This window comes from Argentina anserina, chromosome 4 (assembly GCF_933775445.1).
Source record: "Argentina anserina chromosome 4, drPotAnse1.1, whole genome shotgun sequence".
In the NCBI taxonomy this organism is placed as follows: Eukaryota; Viridiplantae; Streptophyta; class Magnoliopsida; order Rosales; family Rosaceae; genus Argentina; species Argentina anserina.
The window spans coordinates 13,345,638-13,372,649 of record NC_065875.1 but is presented as its reverse complement, the minus strand read 5'-3'; the positions used below and the strand labels follow the sequence as shown (position 1 = coordinate 13,372,649).

Sequence of the window (27,012 nt, the reverse complement as noted above, 5' to 3'; positions counted from 1 at the left end):
ATATGAAGATAATAAAAATTTATATAGATAATGAATATATATATATATATGAGTAATTCATTAGCTTGTAAACTCCACTGAATACTTTAGAAACAAAACAAATGTTCAACCAAAGAGTATTATTATTTTTCATTATGTTTAATTTGTGTGTTAATCTTTTTTTTTAAACCTATTCCTCTCCTCTCTCATGCAAGAGGCTCTTCGACCGCCATCGTTCTCATCTAGTGGCCATGCTCTATGTAATACTCAAGATTTATAATCTCGATTACCGACACATTATAACTAATTAATCGACATTTACTTAAAAATACCAAATACATAGTTTAATACATCAATATTAAACTACACGTTACCATAAGCTCGGAAATATCTTCGGAATAGTTTTCCGAGGCTCGGTTTTGTTTTAACGAATTTCTAAAGGTTCTTTTGTTTTTAAATGTTTTTTTAATAAAGATTTCAGTTTGGGATTTGTTTTGGGCCGAAACCCAAGACCTGAGCCCATTCTCTTTTTCTTAAATTCTCTCTTCCATTTCGCGTAGCACACACACACTCTCTCTCTCCCCTATGATTTTCACCGCACCGAACCACCACCTTCTCCTCATTGCGCCGCCGCCGTTAAGGCGAGTCCGACGCATGCAAGTCCACCAGCTTATTCATCTCCTCGTTCTCTTCAAAACCATACCTTTTGATCATACAAGCACCCTTGTTTTCTGCCCCATCGAATTAGAGGCAGTGATATGTCTTCTGTGATTTTCCGGCGAAGCTGCGAGCTCCGGCGAGCTATTGAGACTTGTATGGGTAAGACAAGCTCTCCATCTTCATACCCAGTCAAATTATTTCTTCAATTTTATAGAATCAGAAACTAATCTTCTTTCCCTCTTTCTGCATCAACGCCACCACATCCCCGCCGAGCTTCACTGTTGGATTTTGGTTTTTCAACGGAGGCACGAGGCTCCGACGAGTATATCAATTCTCTTTGCTTCACCATCATTCTTCTTCTCCTCGGTGAGTTTATAAGCTGCAACGACCCAGTCCTCTTATCTTGTTCTTGACGTTTTGACAACCTAGACGAGCATGGAAGAAGTTGTTGGAACTTCTGGGCAATAGCACGGCCTGGAGATCGAAGGAGCTGTTAAACCTTCGACTTGATTCCTTGGATGCACAGAGGTAGAAAATTGATTTCCTTTTTCCTCTGTGTTTGCGTTTTGGTGCAAAATGAGTTGTTAAAGAGCTTGTTTTTAGTTTGCTTGTTGTAATAGAGGTGATCAGAGATGGTTTTGGAGGTCGGATTGTGATTGGAGAGATAAGGGTGAAAATGGGTTTTTACTAATTTACTTACATTTTTTTACTGAAATGTGAAATTACTATTCTGCCCCTGGAAGAAGTTACAGTTTCACTGTTTCCAAATTACTACTTTACTGTTTGGCTTGACTTTTACGGTGTTAGACAACTACCTTTTTACTATTTACTAAATAATTTTTAACGGTTTGATTTTTACTTAAGGTAACTTAGTGAAACCTAATTTATTTAAAATGACGACAATTAATGGAATGTTTAGTTATGACAAATGTTAGTCCATTCTCACCCGGCTCGGGAATTGAGAACTCGTTTAACTTAGAAATGTGTCAGTAAAATAATAATATTGTTGATACGATTTGGAGTGTGCTTAAGTCTAAAGTATGTTTATTATCATTCGATAATTATAGTTGGATTGTTTTCGAGTCATCCGAGAACTAGTTGGATTGTTTTCGAGTCATCCGAGAACTAGTTGGATTGTTTTCGAGTCATCTGAGAACTAGTCGAGTATTGGTCAAAGTCAATCAACTTAGTCAACTCTTAGTCAACATGAAAGACTTGGTCAATGGAAAGTCAACCTTTGACTTTTCTGAAAGGGGAATATCTTCTTTTCTCTTTCATCAAATATGTGGTGTGTCTTAGCGGACTTATTCGCTCTGTTGACTTACTAATCTCCTTAAAAATCATTATATACTGGTCATATTCCTATCTGGGATGTTGACACTCTAATGATTGAAAGGGGAATATCTTCTCCACTCTTTCATCAAATATGTGGTGAGAGTTGCGGGGAGTCTGATCAATTTCCCCATAATCTTTGTACCTACCCTTCTATTGCTTTTGATAGATGGGAGGAAAAATTCAAGTTTGATCGGCACATGGGTCCAATCAGCATGGATCCGATGGCAAGAAAAAATTCAAGTTTGCTCAAGGCGGTGGTCCAGCCTTCGTCGTCTAGGGTTTGTTAGGTCAATATAAATTTAGTAATTATTACCATATTCTTATTCTTTTTGCTACATCTTGTTGTGTATTTATCTACTTCTTATTACATTTTCTAATCATGTTAGAAAAATGTGCAAAGGATCGGAGACACATCAATATGGTGATGATAGCACAAATTCCAAATTCGAGTGAAGGTTTTAAGCCAATGAAGCAAATGTACATAATTCACAAAAGGACAAAATTAACCGGTCAATGTCGGTCAAAGTCCGGCGATGGCAAGATGGTTACCGGAATATAGTGGTGGTTGAAGTCAACAAGTCAATGGAGTATTAGTGACTCATGAATTGCGGATTAAATTTAAATTTAAATTCAGATTAGAAGAAGACAAGTGAAGGGAACCATCTCAAGAACAAGATCAATTATTTATGCTTCTACTTTTGTCCACCACATTTAGCAATTCATTCTATTACATCTCCACCATTCATTTACAACCATAGGGCCTTTAAATAGCCCTCACTCTCCCTAAAAATGGGTTGTCTCTTTTAACACACTCAAACTCCATTAAAACTTCATATTTTCCATAGTTTTAACATAGTTTTTTTAGGCCTAGGTCATAGATATCAAGTTGTGTAGAGAGAAATGTAAAGTGTTTTGTGTACTCACCAAAAACCATAGATCATTTACACATTTGATCAATCACAAACGTGTTTCATAGATATGGGTTAGAGTAAAGAGTTGTGATAGTGTGGGGGGTTTTACCAAAGCGATACCAATTTCATTCTCTTCATCCTTTACTCACAATCATTTTCAACCATTGTTCTTTGTTCCTAGATTGTGTTGATATAGTATAATGTTCTTGGAGTTCTTCTTTTGTTAGAACTCATTAATACCATACTTAGAAGCACTTTCTTTCTTATTACATTTTTGTGGGTAGTTAAGCCTTTAGATGTACGGTTTGGTATCATTGGTATCAAACCCTTGGTAATTTCTTCTCTCTTTACTCTACTTCTCCTTTGATGTATTTCATTTTCAAGGGTTTATTATATTTAATGGGTTATGACTTGTGAGTAGTTAGATTTAAGACTAGGCTCAGCACTAGCCAAACTCATGTGCAATTAATATAATTTATTCTTAATTGGTGTTGACACATGTTTGAATCTATAGGCCTATAAACTTTAATGCTTACTAAATGTTTTAACTAGTTTTGTCACATAGAAACATGTTTAGGTAATTAATGAATCAGAACTTAAACTTGACAACTTCTTGAATCCGTGAGCATGAGTAGCCTTTAGGTAGTGGCTTAGTGTTTCTTACGGGAAATATTAAGTTGCTTGGACTTTTTACTTTGAACTTAATGCTTGTGCCATGAGTTTAATTACTCTAAGGGGGTGTTAGACTTGTGGTACATAGTCTACTTGTATTATAAGGTAATATAATTGGGACTAAGGTTGTGTGATTTAACTTGCTCCAAAAGACTTTGTTAAATTGCATGATTAGTTGGCTTCTTGATAGCTTCACCATAGCACTAGGGGAAGTTTGTCAAACAAGTTTATGCATCAATCTTGAGTTACATTTGTGCACGAGTAAAACTAGGTGCAATGCCTAAGTCTTTACTCCTCTTTTGATTATATCTCTACATTTACAGTTCTTTGTTGTTTTTGTGTAAGAATTAGTTTGCTTATCTTAATTCTAAAATCAACTAAGCTAATTCACTACCACTTGTTAATATCATCTCTATGACTCTTAGCTTCCAAATGGCTAAGGTTGTGAATTCGTAAAAAGTTAAAATGCATCTTTTTGTAGTTTTTATTTTGCTGAAATCTAGTTAGGGTTGAGTTTCCCTCAATCCCTTAGGTATGATATTCTTCATTTTCTCTTACTAAAACTTGACCTCATATACTTGGGAATAGGTAGCTTCACACATAATCACATATAATTATCTTACATGATGCAACCAACAAGTTCTTGAATCTTAATTCTTCAAGAGTTTGACATTGAAATTGTCGACAAGCCCGACAAGGTTAACTTGGTAGCGGATCATCTCTCTCGACTTATTCATTAAAGTGAAATAATGGGGTGTCTTTGAATGAATCATTTCTGAATGAGAGGTTGTTTTCCATTGTTGAGAATAAGCTACCTTGGTTTGCACATTTGGTTAACTTCTTGGCAAGTGGAGGAAATTGTTTTCCTAGACCTTTGATTTCCAAGCAAGGAGGAGACTCATTAAAGAAGCAAGACACTACTTTTGGGATGATCCATACTTATTCAAGCAATGCAATGATCAATTGGTGATGAGGTGCATACCGGAAGAAGAGATACAAAGTGTCTTATCTTTTTGCCATGATCAAGCATGTGGCGGTCACCATAGAGAAAAGAAAACGGCCAAAAAATTACTTAATTGTGGGTTTTTGTGGCCTTCATTATTTAAAGATGCTCATGTCTATGTAAGCTCATGTGATCGTTGTGAAAGGGTATGTAATATTTCCTCAAGAGACCAAATGCCATTGAACTATATTTCTTGAAGTGGAGATATTTGATGTATGAGGCATTGACTTCATGGGACCTTTCCCAAGTTTATAGGACTATTTCTACATTCTTGTGGGAGTTGATTATGTAAACAAATGAGTTGAGGCCGTGGCCACCAAGACAAATGACCACAAGATTGTACTCAAGTTCCTTAAGAAGCACATTTTCACAAGATTTGGCACACCTAAGCCATAATTAGTGATCGATATACTCATTTTGTAAACAAGTCATTTGCTGTCTTATTGAACAAGTATGAGGTTAAGCACAAAGTCGCCACACCATACCACCCCAAACAAGTGGCCAAGTTGAAATATCTAATTGAGAGATAAGAAGCATCCTTGAAAATATTGTGTCTACCACTAGAAAAGATTAGGCAATAAAGCTTGATGATGCTCTATGGGCTCACCGAACCGCATTCAAAACACCTATTAGAATGTCTCCCTACCGCCTTGTGTATGTGAAAGTTTGTCATTTGCCGTTGAATTGGAGCATAAGGCTTATTGGGCATTGAAAACCCTAAATTTTGACATAGGAATGTGTGGTAAGCAGGGGCGGAGATACTAGGTGCCTAGTGGCTCACGTGCACCAGTAAAGTTATAGGCAACATGTAGTGATTGCAGTCTTAGATAATCAATGCTTCCTATTTACCATAGCGGACTAGTCATTAGACAGCTTAATTGCAAAATCTTGGTCTCTTGTTCGAATATTTTAGGCGGCATTTGCATTGTTTTTTTTAATTTTTTGTGGGTTTTATATAAAACTTATTCTTCTTGTAATTGTTTACTTATACCTATTTATTTTTTATTTAAAATTTGAGATAAGCCTCATTTTTTTTACAAATGAAGATAAAATACATGATATTTTTACTCATATTTACTAAACATGTATAGTTGCAATTTGCTCAAATAGCTTATGTTTAAAGTATTTTTGAAATAACACTATATATAAAACGTTAATTCCGTAGTACCACGATTTTTTTGTGCACTAGTAGATTTCAATTTCTGGCTCCGCCACTGGTGGTGAGGAGCGAAAATTAGAGCTTTGTGAGCTAAATGAGCTTCGGATGGATGCCTATGAGAATGCAAAGATTTACAAAGAAAAGATTAAGACATTCTATGACCAAATGATCATGACCAAACACTTGGAGATTAGGAAACTTGTACTTCTTTTTAACTCCAAACTAAGTTTGTTTCCCGGGAAGCTAAGATCAATATGGATTGGGCCTTTTGAGTTTGTCGAAGTATTTAGTTATTGTGCGGTCACATTGAAGAACTTGAGGGATGTATCTACCTTCAAGGTTAATGGTCATCGAGTAAAGCTTTACCTAGAGGGTGCGCTGAAAGAAGCTTATGCGGAGGTGAAGTACTTTGAAAACCCTCTCACCATTTGAGGAAGCATTATGGTCCTTGTTAATATCCTTAAACTTAAACTCGTCTTGGTAGACTCCAAGGGATGACACAATAATATGGAGCTAAGGGATGACAAGGCCTAACCGGACTTTGTGGGTTTTCACCATAAAAAATTTGCACTATGGAGTTTATTTTCCCCCATAATGTTTCGACATGCTAGATTTTAGATCTTATTATTTATTGTTTGATTGTTAATACTACTACCTGTAGTATAGAATGTTAAAGGGAAGGACACACTGTTGTATACAATTTTAAGAATCTTTGTGTATGGTTCTATGTGGTTTATTTTTTTTTGCTTATGTCTTTAATTGTTTTGTTCCACCTGTTACATATACATTGATGTGCTTGATACAAGTAGGCTAAACCCATTATAATGTTCACTCAAATATATGAAATTGGTGGTGGATTATGAACTTGTGCAAATGGAATCATGGATTACATATTGTTGAATGCTCCTACAAGAGTTTACAACAATATGACTTACATGTATGTCCTTGACTGTACTTTAACTTGAATAATTCTTCATAGAAGCTATATCACTGAACAACTTTTAATATAGGCATGTTGTTGACATTATATCAGACTAGCAAATATATTGTCTAGTGCGGCGTATGTTGTAAATTGCACGTTCTTGGAGCTTTTAGATATAATCTATGAAGCACGGACACGCCATTTGGGTCGTGTGTCGCGTATCCGACACGGACACGGACACGTTCGGACACGCGAACTGACTTTGAACACAGGTCGGATACGTTGCAATACGTAATAGACACGCGAGTATTTGAATCGGACACGGCCCGGACACGCGGACACGCACCAACTCATGATAAAAGTGAAAGTGCTTATGGTGAGATCCAGACCTTGGTCATCCAAGGCACCCAATAACTTCTCAACAATTCTAACAGATTCAGTTTTTGTTATATTTATGCACACTTTAATATATATAAAGAGAGAAACTCGTGATAAAAATAAGAATGCTTGTAGTGGGATTCGAACCTTGGTTATCCAAGGTACTGATCAAGTCCTTAGCCATTCCAACAAATTATTATTTCTTCATTTTAATTCACACTTTGACATATATATACATCTACATACTTTCAAATTTATAAATTAATTTTTTAATAAATATATATATTAAAAATAATATTTAATTAACGTGTCCACCACGTGTCCATGTCCAAAATATTTCTATATGTCGTGTCTACATATCATATCGTGTCCAATACGGACACTCGTGTCCGTGTCCGTGCTACTTAGGATATAATTGTATTTTGTTACACACCTATTTTATCTGTGCTTTTGGCTGAACTAAATTGTCAGATGATAGAGCTTGTTAGTATTTTAGAATTTCATGTTGAACACAAATGTGAGGTACTGATTCAATGTAGTTGGGTTTTTCTATTAGCCTGAATTGTGTACTATCGAGTGCCTTTTGTTTTTGAAAGAAGTGCGTTTTTCTGGTGAGCCTCACTTTTTCTCTATTTGGATTAAAGTGTCCAAACACTAGAAGGCTCTTGAAATTATTAAGTTAATCAGATGATTAGTTCGTAGTGTTGTGCATAAGCGTAATAAGTATTAAGTACCAGAAACTTGAGAAAATATAAATAGACAGAAAAACAAAGGTTTACGTGGTTCATCCTAAAATCAAATGGTTACATCCACAGGCAGAAACAATAAGAAAATTCTACTAATATCAAAAAGAGATTACAAGGTGTTTATTACTCAAACTCAATATCTCAATAACACCCAAATACACTCATAAAAAAGAAAACACCAAGTAGGAGAACAACTTCTACATAACCCTAAACTATGGCTATTTCTTTCTAACCCCAAAGTTATGGCTTCTCTCTCTCTATCTCTCTCTCTACAAAACTGGTGGCAAAATATGTATTTATATTGCTAGACAAACTCCCTAAACCTCATAGGGTTAGGTCATAATATGTGCTAAATACAAAAGATAATTGATAACCTCCCTCCCCTCCCTTGGAATCTGTTAGGTGGACTCCCCCTATTGGGGTCTCCAAAGTGAATGTTGATGGCTCTAGGGACAGTCTTTCTAGGAAGAGTGGGATATGTGTTATTATCCGAAATCATTCGAGGTGCTCTGTGGTTGGGGCTTGTTTAAATGGTATGCATAACTCAACTATTGAAACTAAAGCTGATGCGGTGATTAAGGGCCTTGAGTTGGCGTCTCATCTAAATTTGAAAAGTATCATTGTGGAGAGTGACTCTCAATCCATTATCAAGGCTTTGAGAGACAGCTGTATTCCTTACAATTGGAGAATTTTCGTTTCTATCCCCAAGTGTAATCAATTGCTCCAGGCTTTTGACTCAGTTGTGTGGAATTGGATTCCTAGGTTTGCAAATAGTGTTGCGGATGTGGTTGCTCAGTTTGCTAATTGGAGGAAGTGCTCTTTTGATTGGACCGGCAGGCCCCCTTCCTCTCTTGTTGACATTTTAAGGAGTGATGGGCTGCGTGGTCCTCCTGAGTTTGGTGTTTGATGTGTGGGTGTGAAAGTTGTTGGTTCTCTTGTTTTCAGTTTTCGTCAGTTGTTTTTCTTCTTCCAGTTGTAGTTGTTGTTCATTTTTTAAGCTGAATGAATTGCTTTATTTGGCTTCAAGCTAATAACAACCAAGTATTTCTAGGTCAAGCAGGAGCAAGCTCCAATACAATATACTAGAACAAACTCTTTATTGCTACAACTACTAAAAACTAAAAGTTGAAATAAAACCAATAACCCGTTCGATGAAACTAAAAAAGCTAAAGAAAGCAATAACCTACAAATACATACATGAGGTAGGACTCGCAACTTGATCATCAGGCCTGCGATCCAAGGTGTACCTTTCAAACCAAGAGAACGAGTGAAACCCTACTACATACATATAGAGGTCCTCCCTTGTTTCCAAGGAATTACTCCCTTAAAAGTACCTACATACCAGTCCCATAAGAGAGGAAAGAGGAAAAAAAACACCCAAAGCCCCCTTTCCAGGTGACACAAACGTGACCCAAAAGAGGGAGAGCCCATAGACCCAATCTCCCATCTCACCCCCAACCAGTACCGATATGCAAATGATTCTCAGGGAGACAACTGCCGCCGCTTCAGTTTGGTGGCCGGCCGGACCAGAGGGCCATGATTGTCACTGGAAGAATAGACAACAGCCGCCGCCGCATCCTAGCCGTGAAGCACCAAGCTAATATAACATTAGAGAAACCCCAATGCCACCAACAATCCTCAAATTCGGTTGAAACAAAACTGCTCTACCTCTGCACTTCTTGGACATCGCCACTTCTGTTGCCGTGCTGCCCACACACCACATCCCCGCACCACGAAACTGTGATCCACTAGAGGACGAGCACCGCCTAGAATCACACGAGTGCCGCGTGCACACCACAACCGCACACCACGAACAACGTTCTACCTGAGGATGAGCGTCTCCTAGAACCGCACGAGCACCGCCCTACCAAAAGGAAAGTGTTACCGCCTTCTCAAACCCTAGAAAAGGGTTCGAATAGTAGCTCTGAAAAGGATGGAGCGATTTTCCATTGCTATAGGTTTTCTTTTTAGTATGAGAAGAAATTAGTAATTTTTGTTTGGGGAATTTCTTTTAGTGGTTGACTAATACTTTTCTGATTGGGGTCATATTTTCTTGTCTCTAGTCTCTTTTTGTTTTGAGTTGGAGTATGCTTAAGAGTAGTTGTTGTTTATTTGTTTGCCTTAATTAAATGCATATTCAGACAAAAATAAAATAAAAGATAATTGATGGGTTTATTAATTTAAATAACAAACCAACAATCTCCACCTTGGCTTAAATTAATCAAAGTCTCCAAAGTAAAAATCTTCTCACAAAGTTTCCTCCATCAAACCCTGAAGAGTAGTAATTACATATAGTAATCAAGCTCAAGCCAAGCTTGAACTCGCAAACAGGAACAAGCTTGATCAAAGCCAGATGATCCCAATGAAGAGATTGACTTTCTTCACACAAAGCAACATTGTAGAGCCAAATTTGCTTCTCTTCAATATCACCAACAAAAACAAACACCTCATGACCAGACTGAATAAAAGTGTAGCCTTAAAAAGCTTGAACAAGCTCTACCTACTTAGTAACACCATGGTCATAACGTACATCAATAGACATTTCTTCAAATAGCATGACATACTCTTCAAAGTTCATAACTTGGCTGTTCACAAATTTAGGTGACTTAGACCGAACACACCACAAACCCTAATTATTCACTCCAAATACAAATCCATGGAATCCAAAATTTGTCATCAACTCAAGTTCACCATCACTCACATGAACACCAAAATAACAACTAATATCAGAATAATCAGCATGAGTACCAAACCATACCTTAATTGAAGTCTTCAAACAAAATGTAGTTGATGGAGACCAATTAACCAAATAACAGGAATTTTCAGAGTTAGCACCGAATCTTGTAGACTTATTCAAATTAAAAAGCATATAAAACACTTTCCCTAAGATGGATCCACAAACATGTTTTACGATTCTCATACGTGGTGTCTTCAAAATAGTGCAGTGTTTCACTATCCAATCTCCACAGAACTGATCAAACTGGCCCTATATAAATACACTTGTACCAACATCTAAATATGCACTTGGTGAAGAGGCAACTCATGTAACACCAACAACTGTGCTACCTTGAAGTACGTAGTGCTTAGGACAAATCAACTTTTCCCTAACCACAACAACAAAACCCTTACTAACTCTTAAAACTCCATATTTAGACGAAAACTTATAGCCTTGTGAGTCAAGAGTACCCAAAGAAATCAAATTATTCTTCATATCTCGGACATGTCTAACCTTAATCAAAGTCCTGATAATTCCATCATGCATCTTAATTCGGACTAATCCAATATCCATAACTTCATTAGAAAATCATCTCCCATGTAGACAAATCTTCCATCAATAAGACGATAAGTGTCAAACCAATCTCGATTGAAGCACATATGATGCAAGCAAGCCGAATCAAGTAACTAACCATCAATGGAATAATCACCAGCAAATAAGGCAAAATCAAAAGTAGACTCATCATCCACATAATTCACATCATCACCAAAATTTTCAGAAGACTTACCTCTCTCTTTTAGTTTAGGTCATTCAGGTTTCCAATGACCTTCTTTGTGACAATAGTTGCATTTACCCTTTCGAGACTTAATCCTTGAATTTTTTTTCTTCTCTACCTCGAACTGCCAAATTAAACTCTTGATTATCATTCAAGTTCTCTGACACTTTTTTTTCTTCAACATGTAGAACTTAAAGCTACTTTGACATCTTCTAAAGAGATAGCCTCTCTTCCATATAGCATGGTGTCAACAAAATTCTCAAAAGAATGAGGCAAAGAGCATAGCAGTATCAAAGCCTAATCTTCATCTTCAATTTTCACATCCATATTCCTCAAATTAAATTAAGCTTATTAAACGCATCAATATGGTTTTGAACAAGTGTACCTTCAGACATGTGAAGAGTGTATAGTCGCTGCTTCAAATATAATCGACTGGTAAGAGATTTGGTCATATATAACTTCTCCAGCTTTAGCCACAATCCAAGTGTAGTCGTCTCATCAACAACTTCGCGTAGAACCTCATCCGCTAGACATAACAAAATTGCACTATGTGCTCATTCTAATATGTCTTCTTTTTCTTCATCTAACAAGGTAGTTGGCAAAACATTCACTCCTTTTAGCGCATTCAATAACCCTTGTTGAACTAATAAGTCTCATATCTTCAAACACCAAAGGTTTAAATAATTCCTCCCGTTAAATTTATCAATCTCAAATATCACCGAAGAAGTAGACTTCATAATTGAATCCAGGATCACAGAGACCAGCTCTGATACTACTTGTTGCGTGGAAGTGTAACAAGTATGAAGTACCAGAAAATTGAGAAAATATAAATAGACAGAAAAAGAAAGATTTACGTGGTTCATTTCAAAATCAAAAGGTTACATCCACGGGCAGAAAGAATGAGGAGATTCCACTAATATCAAAAGGAGATTACAAGGTATTTATCACTCAAACTCAATATCTTAATAGTACCCAGATACACTCACCAAAGAGAAAACACAAAGTAGAAGAACAACTTCTACATAACCCTAAACTATGGCTATTTCTTTCTAACCCCAAAGTTGTGGCTTTTTTTCTTTCTCTCTCTCTCTATATACAAAACTGGTGGCAAATCATGTATTTATATTGCTAGACAAACTTCCTAAACCTGATAGAGTTATGTCATAATATGAGCTTAATACAAAAGATACTTGATACAAAATATATTAATTTAAACAACAAACCAACACGCAGTACTTAAGATTGAACTTACCTCTAGAAAACTCTCTTATCTTGCTAAAAGTTGGCAAATATGGTTATTAACATGCAAGTGTAAACAATTTTGAACCTAGATTTCACAAAATGTAAAGAAGTGCGTAGATAAAGAACCAAACACCTAATCAGGTAGAGCAATATTATATCCTTGAACACAAACCGCATGACATCTCTCTCACCTACATATTACCTTTTAAGTATTCAATTCACTGCCATCTCCTTTTATATGCATGCCCTTAAATAAAATGCCAAAACATAGCAGCTACTTTACTCTCTTGTTTAAATAGGATCGCTGAATGTGGACCTAAATCAGCTTAACTATCTTTATTTTTATTTTATTTCATCAACGGAGGTATGAATAATTAACACAATTGTGCTCACTGTTGAGTGTTGATAGCATGTAAAGTTATGTTGATGATTGCATTTGGAAATTGGTTGTGTTGATTTGTTCTGCAAATGTGCTTTAGGATCTACTTGACTAATCATTTCAGTCTGTGTATGTGACTTGTCTTCATCAAGATATGAACATATTGTGTGTATGTGAGTATTTCTGCTGACAACAATTACAATCATTCAAACTATTGCTCAGTTGAAATCAGTCCCTCACCGGCTGAGCTACAAAGAGAAACTGTTAGAGAAGTTCATAGTCACTTATCAAAGTTCCGAGTCGAGTGTCGTGATGCTACTGACAAACGGGATGGGGTATGAAATCTTAACCGTTTATATATTATCAATGTTTTATCTAGTATAAAACTATTTGTTGTATTCATATATGATATTTTCTTGTAATATACTCAAATCTTTATTGAAGATTTATGTGTACTTAGGGATGTATCATGTATCAACCTTATTATTAACACTCATAAGCCTGGATTTCCAGATGAGAATCCTTCTGCAACTGTGATATCTCTAGGACAAGATGTAAAGTTCCTCCTCAGGCCCAAATTTGAGTACTAACAGGCATATAACCACACCTATACAGAACTGCTCTAGCTTACTAGAAAGTTGACTTATCTTCTCGATAAGATTTGTCTATGACATTTATGCAACAGCAAGAAAATCTGGATGAAACTTGCATAATTAAACCTTGCCTCAATACAGAATTATAAAGTACTCTAGCATTTCACATGAAGTGCCTAATATTTGGGTTTGATTATCCCAGCTCAGTACTTTTCCATTTCTAGGTGGTTGAACTCCTTGTATTTATTTCACAGTGCAGTTGGTGACATTGTCTTGTTTTCTTACGATTTTATTTATTTGATAGGGGATGTGCAGCAAGAGCCATGCTGGGTAATAATGCTCGATGTATATTCTATCCTTTAATTGATAATATTATGTCTATATACTAATGACTACTGGTTACTAGGATTAATGAGTTATGTATCAAAGTTTACTTTTCTTACCATCTTTGTTGGATCAACTTGGATGTAGTAAATGAGAAAATGTCTATTGAGAGTAAGCATTCCCAGATCAGGAGCTCTAGTCCTTGCATAACATAATATAAGATCTGAGCCTCTCCATCTCACCATTTGATTTTGGAGTTGGAAGTTAAATTTAAGCTTTTCTGAATTCAAACTTGCAGTGACTAATCTTCCTAAGCAATGGGTCATCTGCACTCCAAAGTAATTGTGATAAGATAGGTTTTGAAGAAATATTTATAACCCATCCATGATCGAATATAACAATGATCATCTCTTAACTTAAGAATTATACTTGCCTGCATAAAAACCTTGGATCAACAACCTTAAGTTTATGCTTCACGACACTGTGCGGAACATTGCTTAGGAAAATTAGTTAGGAAAATTAGTTATTGCAACAATATGCAGAACAAATATAAATTATCTTAACTATAAGAGTCACATTGGATTAAGTTCCATTCTATTCTTTAATAGGTCCATTTTTAACTGCCTTCACAAATAGCTGCTGATATGTAATGATGGCAACAAATTTTTGTCTTGTCTGTTTTTCTTTCTATTAATTATATAAATTGTGAATAGTATCAATAGGCAAAAAAGGTTGTTATTTTTAGAGAAAACATTCATTTAGTCCCTAGGGTCCTAGGTCAGTATTCGTTTAATCCTTTAATTTTTGTTATAATCTGTTTAGTCTCTTAACTTACATTTTCTTATCTAAATAGTCTTTTCTGTTAATTGTTTAAATCAACTATAATTTGACCATTTTACCCCTAGTTGAGTTTTAAGAGTGTAAGTAAAAAAAGGGTATATCAGTACTTTGGTTAAAAAATAACGGAGAGTTAATGGAGAATTAACGGTTTAGACTGTTTAGGTTAAGTTTTGAAAATTTAAGGACTTTATAGATCACAACTGAAGTTGAAAGACTAAATAGATCAAGGTTGCAAACCTTAGGGACTATCCAGATTTTTGCCTTTATTTTTAACACTATTCATATATTTTCCATGTGTTCTAAGGGTAAAATTCGTCTCTTATCCTTTCAGGTACTTGATAATCTTCCACATGATCTCATATATTCTGAAAATCAAGTTTCACCATGGAAGGAAGTTTGGGTGGAGAACCAAGATGGGTAAGCAACATTGTCGATGCTCTATCCATAAAATGCAATATTGCAGCTTATTGTCGATCGATGCTGTATTTGCATATGAAATTGTGGAATACTTGGGAAAATAAATTTATATCAGATCGATCAATTAGTCAAACTAACTATTTTGTAAAGGACTATGGACTATGTTCCCATGAGTATCGCTATTTGGTTGGTGCGAACTTGTAAAAGTATTGAATTTAATTTCCAGCTATATTAATCGATCTTCTGGGATGGTAGATAGAAAAAGGCATCAAGTGTCCTTTAAGGTTTAAACCCGTTACAATTACAGTTTTCATTTTGTCCACCATCATTTTCTTTCTCCAATTCCAATTGATATCATCTTCTCTATGATAAACCAAGGGGCATCAACCTTTTGTTGAAACTGTTTTGATTAGGTCATATTGGATGCTAGTTGGTCTTGCTATCACTGATTTCGGTCTAATTTTGGACTGAATCACCTTTTTTTCCCCCATTTCTTTTCCTCTTTTTATTGTTTTGAAAAAAATTCAGTTTAAGTAATAAGTTATGGTCAAAGTGTGCTGCTGATCGCGGCTTGCCATATCTATCTCACTCATATTGTGTTGGGGTGGAGCAAATTCGTCACCACCCATGTTATGTCCACCTCATGCTCATCTCCTAATAAGATGTCACATGTCTAATCTACAATCTAACTAAGGTTAATTATTTTATATTTTAGTTTTTATTTCTTTTAATTTTAATTAAACAATTAATTTTATTCTTCTAATTAATATGATAATAACTATTCAATCTATTCTCTCTTTTTCTTTTAAACAATAATTTCATTCTTCTAATTAATATGAAAAACTCGATGTGGAAGAATTTTTTGTGAACGATGAGAGCAAAAGCTTAACTAATGTTACTAATATAATGAGAATGTGGATGCTTGTCGTGTCATGTACTAAGGGATATCACAAAAGAACATTGCACTTATATAAAAGCATATGGTGCATAACTAATCATTGAACTAGATAAAAAAATTCAAAAGTTTATATGGGATACATATCTAGAGAATACGAGGAGTCTTAGATAGGGAGATTGATTTAATTTGGATATTACTACATTCTAATTTGATTTGAGTTAATTGTTTAATCAGAATTAGAGGAAATAAAAAAATTAAAGTAAAATATAAAATAGTTAATCTTAGTTAGATTGTAGATTAGGAATTGACATGTGGTTTCTTATTAAGAGGTGGGCATTAGGTGGGAAAAACATGAATGTGCGACAAATTTATTTACGTGTTAGGGTTAGAGATGACGTAACTTATTTAAACCTATATTTATTGTGAAATAAGTTAAGGAGAACCTCAACCTGGATCGACTTTATTGTTCCACCGAGCTTCTGTTGAAAACTGTGTGATAATTATGTTGATTTCTCTGATTAAATTTTTGTTGTTGATAATTGATAGGGAAACACTATCTGAAGTGTACAAGCCATTGCAAGACTCAATCATTAGGAAATGCATCAAGATCATTGACTTCGATAAAGAACGAGATTCTCAAAGCAGTGCATTATTTAAAGCAAATAGTGTCTGGTCAAACGTTTTCCCAAAACCTCGAAGAAGTTGGCTACCAAGTGGTTGCTCGGTAAAGAATGTCTTTGTTTATTTGTTTTAATATATGTATATATAAACAGAGAATCGAGAGCAGACTTTTGCAAATGCGGACGTTCACGACTCTAGTGACCGGCGATGCACAACGATAATGCAGATAATGTCATCTGTGCTCTCCCTCTTGATGCTCATGTATGTGTCGGTCAGAGCTTCATTGTCGGCTCACGGTGGCTAGAATCTGTAAATTTTCCATAAACTTGAAATTTTTGAAAATTTACAGATTTCGACAACTGTGGGCAGGCAATGGATTGGAGCTCCGGCCAGCACAGACAGTAGCGCTGGGAGGGAGGAGCACGGTCGGCACCTTCTGCGCCGTCGTTTTGCGTTGCCAGTCGCTAAAAGCTGCAACGTCCGCACTTTTAGTGCACTGCGGACGTCCGCTCTCTAACCCTATATATATATATTGTTCTTTTAACAAATTAAATCATGCAATAGTCTTGTTTTTGAACATCCAGAAACTACTTGAAGTGTTACATGGAGCCCTACCAAAGATGTCTTTGATTGCTTCAGACTTTAGTTACCTACCTGACGTGAAAATACTTGGTGAAAGAGCTCCATTGGTTTCAACGAAGGTATGACCGTATGACTTCTCTTTTAATTTCTCTTCTACATAATAATACCCCCTTCTCTTTTAATTTCTCTTCAACGAAGGTGTTTTATGCTTTATTTATTTAATTTATTTCCTCTGTGTAATTTACCAAGTATGTGCATCACTGGAAGTATGACAACATAATCTTGGGTGTTATGTTGATGCATTCTGTACTAGTATAAATTAATTTGTTTAATTTGCATTGCTATTATGATAAAGATGCATAATCATTGTTTAAGCAGATTAATTTGTTATTCTAATTTTGTTTTAGAATAATTTATAAATATTTAATCGAAAGAATGTCGGAAAGGCAGGCTGTTGTAGTCTATTATTCTAGACTGGCGGGCTGTTGTAGTCTAAGATTCATTTCGAAGCTGTGCTAACGTCAATTCAGTATTTTGATCTGCTCCTCAAAATTGTTAATTTGTAATGACTATTACTTAAATTATTGAAGTCTTAAAAGCAACTTTGTCGAAGTGAAGGGTTGTATGGTTTTGGTTTTGGTTTTGTTTGCAGGGGGAGGCTGATATTGATGATTACTGTTCTGGATGGAAGAAGCTGCAAAAAGATGATTCATCGAAAGAAGGAAAGAAGAGGCGGACAATTATAGTGAGTTAAGTTCTATTTGTTTTTAGTGACCTTAGATACATTACAGTTTCTAGTGACTTGTTAAACATAATGTTTTTTAGAGGGATTTTCGGAGTAATCAGGTTTTCCCCTTTACGGTACGACTTATTTGTTGTCTAAATGCACACTAGGTGTAATACCCCGATTTTTTGGGTTTGCGTTGTAAACATTCTTGTAAGTCATTTAACATGAGAATTGAATAAATCGCATTTTTCGTTTTTTCGTCGATGTCAAACGAAACAAAAACCGACTTCGGAAATTACAAGTTAAAAACGTTACGTTTCCGCGACACGGGAGTCGACTTTTACTCCGTCGTTCGTCTCTGAAAACTTCCTTCACAAAAGTTGTAGAGGTCGTCGATGCGATTTTGTGGACACGTCACGCACCTTAATCAGACGTCGTATGCAAAAGTTATTAACGACGGAAGTTGGTTTCCGATTTTGAAAATTGTATAAAGGAGATTTTTGGAAACCCTAGTTTCCAAAAACAGAAATTTATCTCTCTCTCTCTCTCTCTCTCTCTCTCTCTCGACCTCGACCTCGACCTCGACCCCCATCTCAAAAAAAAATCCTTCGCCGATCTCGCGCCTCCGGCTGGCATGGCTCTCACCGCCGGTTCCAAGTCCGCCGCAAGCTCGATTTCTCCAACCCCCAGGCGAGACGCGTTCTCCCTCGCCGACAAGCAGTGATTTCTGAAAAACTTCACCGTCGGTGATTGAAGCCATATATCTTTGCAAATCGACCCTTGGGTGGACTGTAGCACGAAATTGGAGCTCAAATCAAAGGTTTTAGCGTCAGAGGTGAGCTTGGGAATTCCGAAACTTTCGGGCCAATCCCCGGCGATCTGGGTTGCAACGAAGGTATGGTTGTGATCAGCTCTGCATGTTCTTCATCTTTCATGTTGAGTGTTTGTGATTTTGTGAAATTTTGGGCGGAGTAGTTGGAGTGGCGCATGTCGCCATCTGTGGCGGCGCGTGGGTGGTTGTGGAGGTGCAGGGAGACGGCATTAGGCCATGGAAGGGAGGAGGAGAAGAAATGAGAGAGTTTTGGGCAGTGGTCGGCAAGCCACGCGCTGATGCTGTGAGTGGCGTGTGAGCGCTATGCGCGGTCGCCGGAGGTGGCGCGTGAACCCCACGTGCGTGAACAGTGATTCCGAACAGTAAATTTTGTAAAAAGTAATTTCTGTACAGTAATTGTAAAAAGTAATTATGTACATTAAATGTAAAAAGTACTTTCTGTACAGTAATAATGTAAAAGTAATTTACGTACAGTAATTATAAAAGTACTTTTCTAAATAGTAAATCGGTAATTAGTATTTACTGAAACAGTAATTACAATGAAATAGTACATTGGTGTACAATAATATGTAAAACAATATGTACATGAACAGTAATTATGTAAAAACTGTAAATTGTTGAACAGTAAACAATAGTACTGATTCGGCATTTGAGGTTTTACGTAATATTTCTAAGCACTTTATTATACAACTAGGTCATCGACAAAACAAGTGAAGGATTCGCTATCGGTATTGTGGAATTACACTCAAGAAAATAAGGTGAGTAAATCTCACTATGACGAGTTTACCCTTGGCGGTGATTCACAATTACACTTTATTTAAAAGACTGAACTATGATATGTATATGATCTAGTACGATACATATATATGAGTTGCTATATTATATACTATCATATTCATATTTTCAATTGAGTTTATTTATAGCACCAATATTTATTTTATTGAGCTTGAGACGCTTGGTTTTGTACAATACATGTGAGGATTGTATTGTACATGGTTTTAACTTTGAGTCATGTTAAAACGTTTTCTGTCTTCAGACGTGTTGGCAGTATCAGAACCTAGCCGTGGCTTGGTGACAGTTACGATTTAGTTAGAGCTCTAGTCTGTCTTTCGGTGTACTACATGAGGGGTAACAGATGGGTTACCTGGGTCTCATGAGTACTCATATTTTTGTGATATTGGGTAACATATGGGTTGCCCAATGTCTGATGGCATACTGCATGAGGGGTAACAGATGAGTACCTATGTCTCATGAGTACCCATATTATAAATGTAATTTGGGTAAACATATGGGTTGCCCAATGTCTCATAAGCACTTATATTTTTCAGATATTATTGGGCATTCAGATGAGCCGTCCTGTGACTTATGAGTGCATTTATAATTAAATGTTTTCAGTATTTTCTCTTGTATATTATGCGTGTTATACTGTTGATTTACTCATACGAGCTGCAAAGCTTACCGAGTTTGTGTTTACAATCCCGGTGCACCTATTCGATGGTGTAGGGGATAGTTATGCAGGTGTGGATTTGCAGAATTAGAGGGCTACTCTGGAGATTTCGAAGTTTCATTATTTCTATTTTGTGATGAGGATTGAGAGGATTTTACATTTCCATTTAATATAATGTTTGAATTATAACTGGTTTTGTAATAATCAAATCGACTGAGATGTACTATGAACTCAGTTACGATACACTATGACTATGAGATGATTTCAATTTATTTGAGATTGTTTTAGAGTTTTTCATGGCTTCAAATTTTGAGTTTATCACTCAAAATTTCGGGATTGTGACACTAGGTCCTGAGATCTTATGTTTCAATTTTCATTGTCCATAAATGTGAACAAATAAAAAGAGAGATATGGTAGAATCAGTAAATATAGGGCTAGTTCAGATATTAGTTTGGAATGTCAAATACTCTGCACTTTTGGCTAATCAAACTTGCTTATGTTGTAGCTTGATACATCTTCATTCATGGAAGAATTTGGGTTGTCCTCAAGGACAAGAACTAAAGGCGGATACAATCCACTTTTGGATGACTTCAAAAATACGAAATTCTATTTGAGTGTGCCAACACATAATACTTCATAGAAGGCTGGTATATATAGTGACTTCTTCAAATCCAAGAAAGTAGCTGAATCTGAATATGAAGTTAGCTTACTTTTTTTCTTGCTAAATCTGGGTATTAAAACTATACATGGTGCGGTTAGAAAAATGGTTAATAAATCATTTAAAACTAAATTTTATTTGATTAATTAAATTAAGTTAAACTTATAATTAATCAAAGATGAACATAGATTTGAGTTCTCCATAATGAGGGCTACAAGATCATATGTTTGTTTGTGTAATTTGGTTTGTGGGTGAATAAAAAATTGTCACTCAAAGATGGCTACTTAAAATGAGTGAAATGTGGTTGTCCCACATTGGAAAAGAGAAGTGTTGAAATGACTTTATATAGAATCCATTGTGTATGAATTGTAAAGTGTGTAAGCCCCTTTATACTCTCTCGCGCACGCGCATGGGGGGTGCAAATCTCAGGTCACAAGGGAAACCCGTGCGACCTGCGGACATGAATGCAACACCGAATTGAGGGTCGGAACGCAGATTCTTTTTGCATTTCCGAAAATTCGTTTTGGATGTTTCAAATTCTCTTGACTGTTCAGATTCTTCTTTTGTAACAACTGTGTTATGGAGAATTATAAAAGATTGAAATCAGTGCTTGTAACATATGTAACTCATAACTCATATATGTTATGATCTTTTGATTTCTATAACAACCATCTTATTCATTGCTGATTGCAAATCCTCACTGTATAAATAGCCACCATCATTTCTTTGTAAATCATCCATTCGAAACACATCTGCTCTCCCACTCTCAAAGTTCTTAGCTGTTCTCTGGTGATAGAAAGAGGTACCTTTCGAGTTCGTTAAAGGTTCTAGTTAGTAGTGCAACTTCCTAGAATTGTTTAGTCGTTATATCCTGGGAGACAAGCGCAGAGCATCCTTGCACCGGTAGAGGAGGCGTAAACGTCTTAAGGACAGTGTGGTATCACACACGTCTCAACTAGTTATTCCATCACCAATCGTTCGGTATTTTGGTTGAATTTCTTTTCGTGTTGTTCGTTTTAGAGTTACATGTTTAACTTCTGCTTTATAATTATTTATAATTCAGGTTATTAAATTATATACGCAATATATCACTGTTTTCTCTAACAAGTGCATCACCAGCTCAACTATCAGAATTCTATGAATAAAGAATCTGACTTCACTATATACCTGAGTTATAAAATAATTGTTCTATTGCCATTGTATGAATGAACCGGATGGGTAGAAATTAGAAAGAAAGTTCCTGTAAAAAAAAAAGGATGCCATTTTTGCCATTAAAGCTGGGGCATTCTCAGTGGCGGATCCAGGAACTGGAGTATGGGGGACTTGAGTTTGTTAATTAAATAAATAAGAATATTATAATAAAAAATCTCAAACAATAATGAGTCTTACCCCTCAAATAAAATACACAAGTATAAACTAACTAAATTTAACTCTACGATTTGATAAATTTTCAAAATCCTCATTCACCACTGCATTGTTAATAGAATCAACATACTTCTTCTCAATGTGAAAGACCATGCAATAGTCAAGAAAATCATATTCCATCTTAAACACACTAACCAAGAACCAGTATCAAAGAAAATTGGGGGGGGGGGGAGGGGTAATAAACTCATGCCTAAGCACCCATAATCCAAACGATAAGTATTAAACTGCACTTTAAGCATCAAGACACACAATAGCACATGAAAATGTACAATGATAGTTATGGGTTTGTTTTGGTAATGAGTGACCAACTTTCCGATAATAGTAGTAAAATGACATCGGTATGAGGAACCGAGTCCTCTAGTTTTGGACGAAGCCAGTAAAATGATCCACATATGGATAAAAATGCACCACAAGGGTGATATGGGATCAAATAGATGAAGCCCCAGATAGCAAAACACATAAATAAATAAAGCAAGTAAAATAGATACCTCATCTGGGCTGGAAACCCAAGCCCAATACAAGACCCAGGCCCAAAGATCATGAAGCTGAGAGCCAATCAGAGGCCCAACATAAAAATCTACCGTCATGTCGCCGTAGATTGGCGGCCCATCGTCATTGTACGCCGTCACGGCCTCGCCTAGTAACCAAATCCCTAGCCTACCACTCGGAAAGAGTCCCCATCCGCCGTCTCCGCCTTGAAATCCAGTCCGCCACCAAGATTTGGTATGTTGAGAAGATGCCCATCGCTGCCGCCAAGAAGTCTCCAAACCACCATGCGTTGTACTGGCAATATTATCATTTACTATATATTAATTTGGCTTGCACTATTCATATTATGAACAGTGTATTGCCGAATTTGTCCTCTCTCTCTCAATTGAATCATCGTATTCACTCTATCAGTAGAGGTAGTTTTTGTTAGTTAATTAAATCTGTGTTTGTCATGTAAATGTATGAGAAATTCTATGGTGCAGCGCTACATACCATACATATCTCTAATTCACCATTTATACACTCCACGGACCCCACGTGCATTTTAAGACACACTCTATCTACCGTCCGATTCGGTATGTATAGTATGCAGCGCTGCACCATAGACGAATCCGTAAATGTATGAGCAAAACAAAATGACCGAGCCTTGCAGTATTACATCTAAATGATCTAATCACGAAGACACTTATGATTTATAAAAGAAGGCTAAACTTTGTTGTGAACCTGTGATTAATACTGACACAGCACTGATTCCAATGAATTAAAATCAAGCACGAATTTTAATAGCAGTAATTAGAGTTTCAATTTTTTGTTTCTTTATGTAATCAAGCTTTTCTTGCTTTCACTTCCTCTTTCTCTATAATTCTTCGTCTTGGTCTCTAAATGCTTTGATGCATAATGTGACCTCTTCAGATCTTGATGAAAACTAATGGGTGTAAAAAGTAGGGGAGTGAGATTGATTTAGGCGTAGTTAGGGATATAGTGTTGTAGTAAGACTATTGTTTTTATATATATTGCTTCTATGACAGCTTCACTTCAATATACTAATATACATACATAACTCTGCAACAATAAGAAGTAGACATGTCGATATGTAATTGAAGTTCACGTCAAGATTTAGCATTTGTGATTTTTATTTTTCACAAGTTCACAACAACCTAATTACTGAACACAACTACAACTAAATTAATCAACCAACAAATCTTGCAGTAACGCGCGCGCACATTACCTAGTTTTTAATAAATGGTCATTACTATATACAGTGAAGCGGTTCATATTTTGTACCCGTATGCGTAAAAAACAAACGTTGATGTCTTCACGGTGGCCAGAGAGAGCATCTGATCCAGTCTATCCAAATTTGCCGATGGAAGCCCTAGCAAAGCTCTCCACCTCTCTTGAGAGTTTCTCATTTTCAGTGACACCTGTCCAAATTTGCTGGAGGAAGCCCTAGCAAAGCTCTCCACCTCTCTTGAGAGTTTCTCATTCTCAGTGACACATAGATCACCCACCTGAAAAAAAATTATCTTTACCATTGGCAAGGTAACAATAATCAAAATATCATACTAGGAGAAGCAAATTTATTGTAAATGAATGACTGTACATTCAGTATATTTTGTTATTGGATAAAAATAGTAATGTATGTAAAGCTAGATCAGAATCAAGTAATTTTATGATTTCATCCGTGCTTGTCCAGAAGAAAAATGAAAAAGAATAAGAGGAAGCCGGTGAAAGAAGGTACGTATGAAGCACAGACCGGACCATATTTTTTCTGGAACCTCTGCCTGGATAGTCATCACTCGTATATCACAACCATTGAAATAATATCAAGTAATTAATAAACGAAGGAAAACCAACTGAGGGCCATCCTTAATTACAGCTACAGAAGCCTAACGATCCAAGTTGAATAAGGAAACAAGCTCAAAATCATAGGGTGTCCAACTTAGTATCCATGCCAATTTCGGAAAAAAACTTCAAAGTCATATCGGGAGGAAAATTAGTATCCTAGTTGTACTCCATGTCCTACTAATTACATATTAATTCGGCAACGTACGTACTTCTTATATATGTCTTATATATAATCAAAGCAAGAGAACTTGTACGTCTTGTGTCCGAAAACTCGTATTTTTTAACTCATTGAAGCGAGAGATGGATCTTGAAGAAAAAGGTACCGATCAGGAGGAGAAGATTCTGAACGATTGGCTTCCAATCACAAGTAACAGGAATGCAACCTGGTGGTACTCGGCTGTTCACAATGTCACCGCCATGGTTGGTGCTGGTGTGCTTGGTCTTCCTTATGCCATGTCTCAACTCGGATGGGGACCTGGAATCACTGTGATGGTCCTTTCATTCATTATCACCCTATACACCTTATGGCAGATGGTAGAGATGCATGAGTCGGTACAAGGGAAGAGGTTCGATAGGTACCATGAGTTAGGTCAGCATGCCTTTGGAGAGAAGCTAGGGCTTTGGATTGTGGTTCCCCAACAACTAATGGTGCAAATCGGTACGTGCATTGTCTATATGATCACCGGTGGCAAATCAATGCAGAAGATTTATGATAGTTTGTCCCTTGGAAAACCAACCAAAACCACCTACTTCATCATTGGCTTTGCCTCAATCCACTTAGGCCTCTCTCAGTTCCCCAGCTTGAATTCCATTGCTGGTATTTCTCTTGTTGCAGCTGTCATGTCCTTGAGCTACTCTACAATTGCTTGTGGAGCTTCACTACACAAAGGGGTTCAACCAGCGGTGCAGTATGGCCCCAGGGCTTCAACCACCACTGGGAATGTGTTCAACTTCTTTAGTGCTTTGGGAGATGTAGCGTTTGCTTTCGCTGGTCATAATGTGGTTTTGGAGATTCAAGCATCCATTCCATCTACACCTGAAAAGCCTTCCAAAAAACCAATGTGGAAGGGTGTGATACTTGCTTACATAGTTGTGGCTTTGTGCTATTTCCCAGTTGCTTTCATCGGTTATTGGGTGTTCGGAAACACTGTTCAGGATAACATCCTGTTATCATTGGAGAAACCTAAATGGCTCATTGTCATTGCTAATGCCTTTGTTCTTATTCATGTTATTGGAAGTTATCAGGTCTATGCAATGCCAGCGTTCGACGCAATAGAAGCAGGTCTGGTGAAACAGATGAAGTTCAAACCATCTTATTTTCTTCGCGCTGTAACACGAATGTTAATTGTTGCATTTACCATGCTCATCGGAATCGTGTTCCCTTTCTTCGGCGGGCTTCTCAGTTTCTTTGGAGGATTTGCTTTTGCTCCAACAACATACTTTATTCCTTGCATCATGTGGCTCATCCTCAACAAACCTAAGAGGTTTAGTCTATCCTGGTTTGTAAATTGGTTCTGCATTATACTCGGAGTGTTACTGATGGTTTTAGCTCCTATTGGTGCATTGAGGAATATCATACTTCAAGCCAAGGGTTTCAAATTCTTCTCTTGAAAGATATCAGATTAAATTGGAGAGAACTAATTGAGTTCGAAATTTGATCCAATAAAGTAATAATAGGACCTGCTTAGTTTAGTTTAATTAGTCGATCAGCTTTTTAAATTTCTATTACTTGTTAGCTGTAGATATGTAACAATGTAGTATATCACCTCTCCTAATGTTGACGGTGAAAATTCCAAGTTGTCTGAATTGAATTGTCAAGAAAACCCTAAATTTATTTTACTTATATTTTTCAAATTAATTAGTGTGCAATCCAATTCCTGCATATATAATTACTGTGTTTGTCTCCTACAAGAATCAATGTCCAGTAAATATTTCAAAAGCCAGCTAGGGAATTGCATGAATGAATGGTAAATCATTCCTTGTTCAAAATATCAAGTTACAGTATTGAGAAATATGGGTGGCATGCATCCATCACATTCATGCCTCAAGTACATTGATAATTGAGTCGTTGATGAATTATATGACATTGTATTTAATTAATTTATTATCTGGCTTGTCCCTCCTAACTTGAAAGGGAATAACACTAACATCTCCTTATATAACAAGTAAAAGACAACTTAAAGCTAATTTACTATATATTATAAGCCACTGACATTTTAAACAGTGGCGCAAAAGTACATGGAAGTGAACAGTAACATACCTGGGGCGAGTTATGTTGTAACCCAAAACCAATTTGGGTTGGCAGTTGACACTTTCTTCTTCCTTCACGTTAAGATTTTAGTGTCACTTATCGGGCCTCCTTTCCTATGTCTGTTTATCTCTATTTGAGAGTGAGATCAGTGTTTACCTACATACTCACCACGCTGAAGGTCGGTGG

General features: G+C 36.4%; 2 protein-coding genes across 2 annotated transcripts; both read left to right on the top strand.

The window, feature by feature from the left end:
* Window positions 1-6,543: 6,543 nt before the first annotated feature.
* Window positions 6,544-20,802, top strand: LOC126792218 (uncharacterized). Its single transcript, XM_050518683.1, is given in 9 exon segments — window positions 6,544-6,655; window positions 13,094-13,198; window positions 13,201-13,212; window positions 13,775-13,815; window positions 14,966-15,051; window positions 16,496-16,673; window positions 17,155-17,271; window positions 17,805-17,897; window positions 20,664-20,802. Coding segments are annotated over 9 exon segments (879 nt in total). The 3' UTR covers window positions 20,799-20,802.
* Window positions 19,407-26,186, top strand: LOC126791191 (lysine histidine transporter 1-like). Its single transcript, XM_050517605.1, has 2 exons — window positions 19,407-19,439; window positions 24,906-26,186. Exon 2 carries the CDS (start codon window positions 24,993-24,995, stop codon window positions 26,184-26,186), a length of 1,194 nt encoding a protein of 397 aa, XP_050373562.1. The 5' UTR covers window positions 19,407-19,439; window positions 24,906-24,992.
* Window positions 26,187-27,012: the final 826 nt, after the last annotated feature.

Excerpts from the sequence above, each read along its gene's own strand:
- LOC126791191 (XM_050517605.1), top strand. The coding sequence starts at position 24,993 with ATGGTTGGTGCTGGTGTGCTTGGTCTTCCTTATGCCATGTCTCAACTC.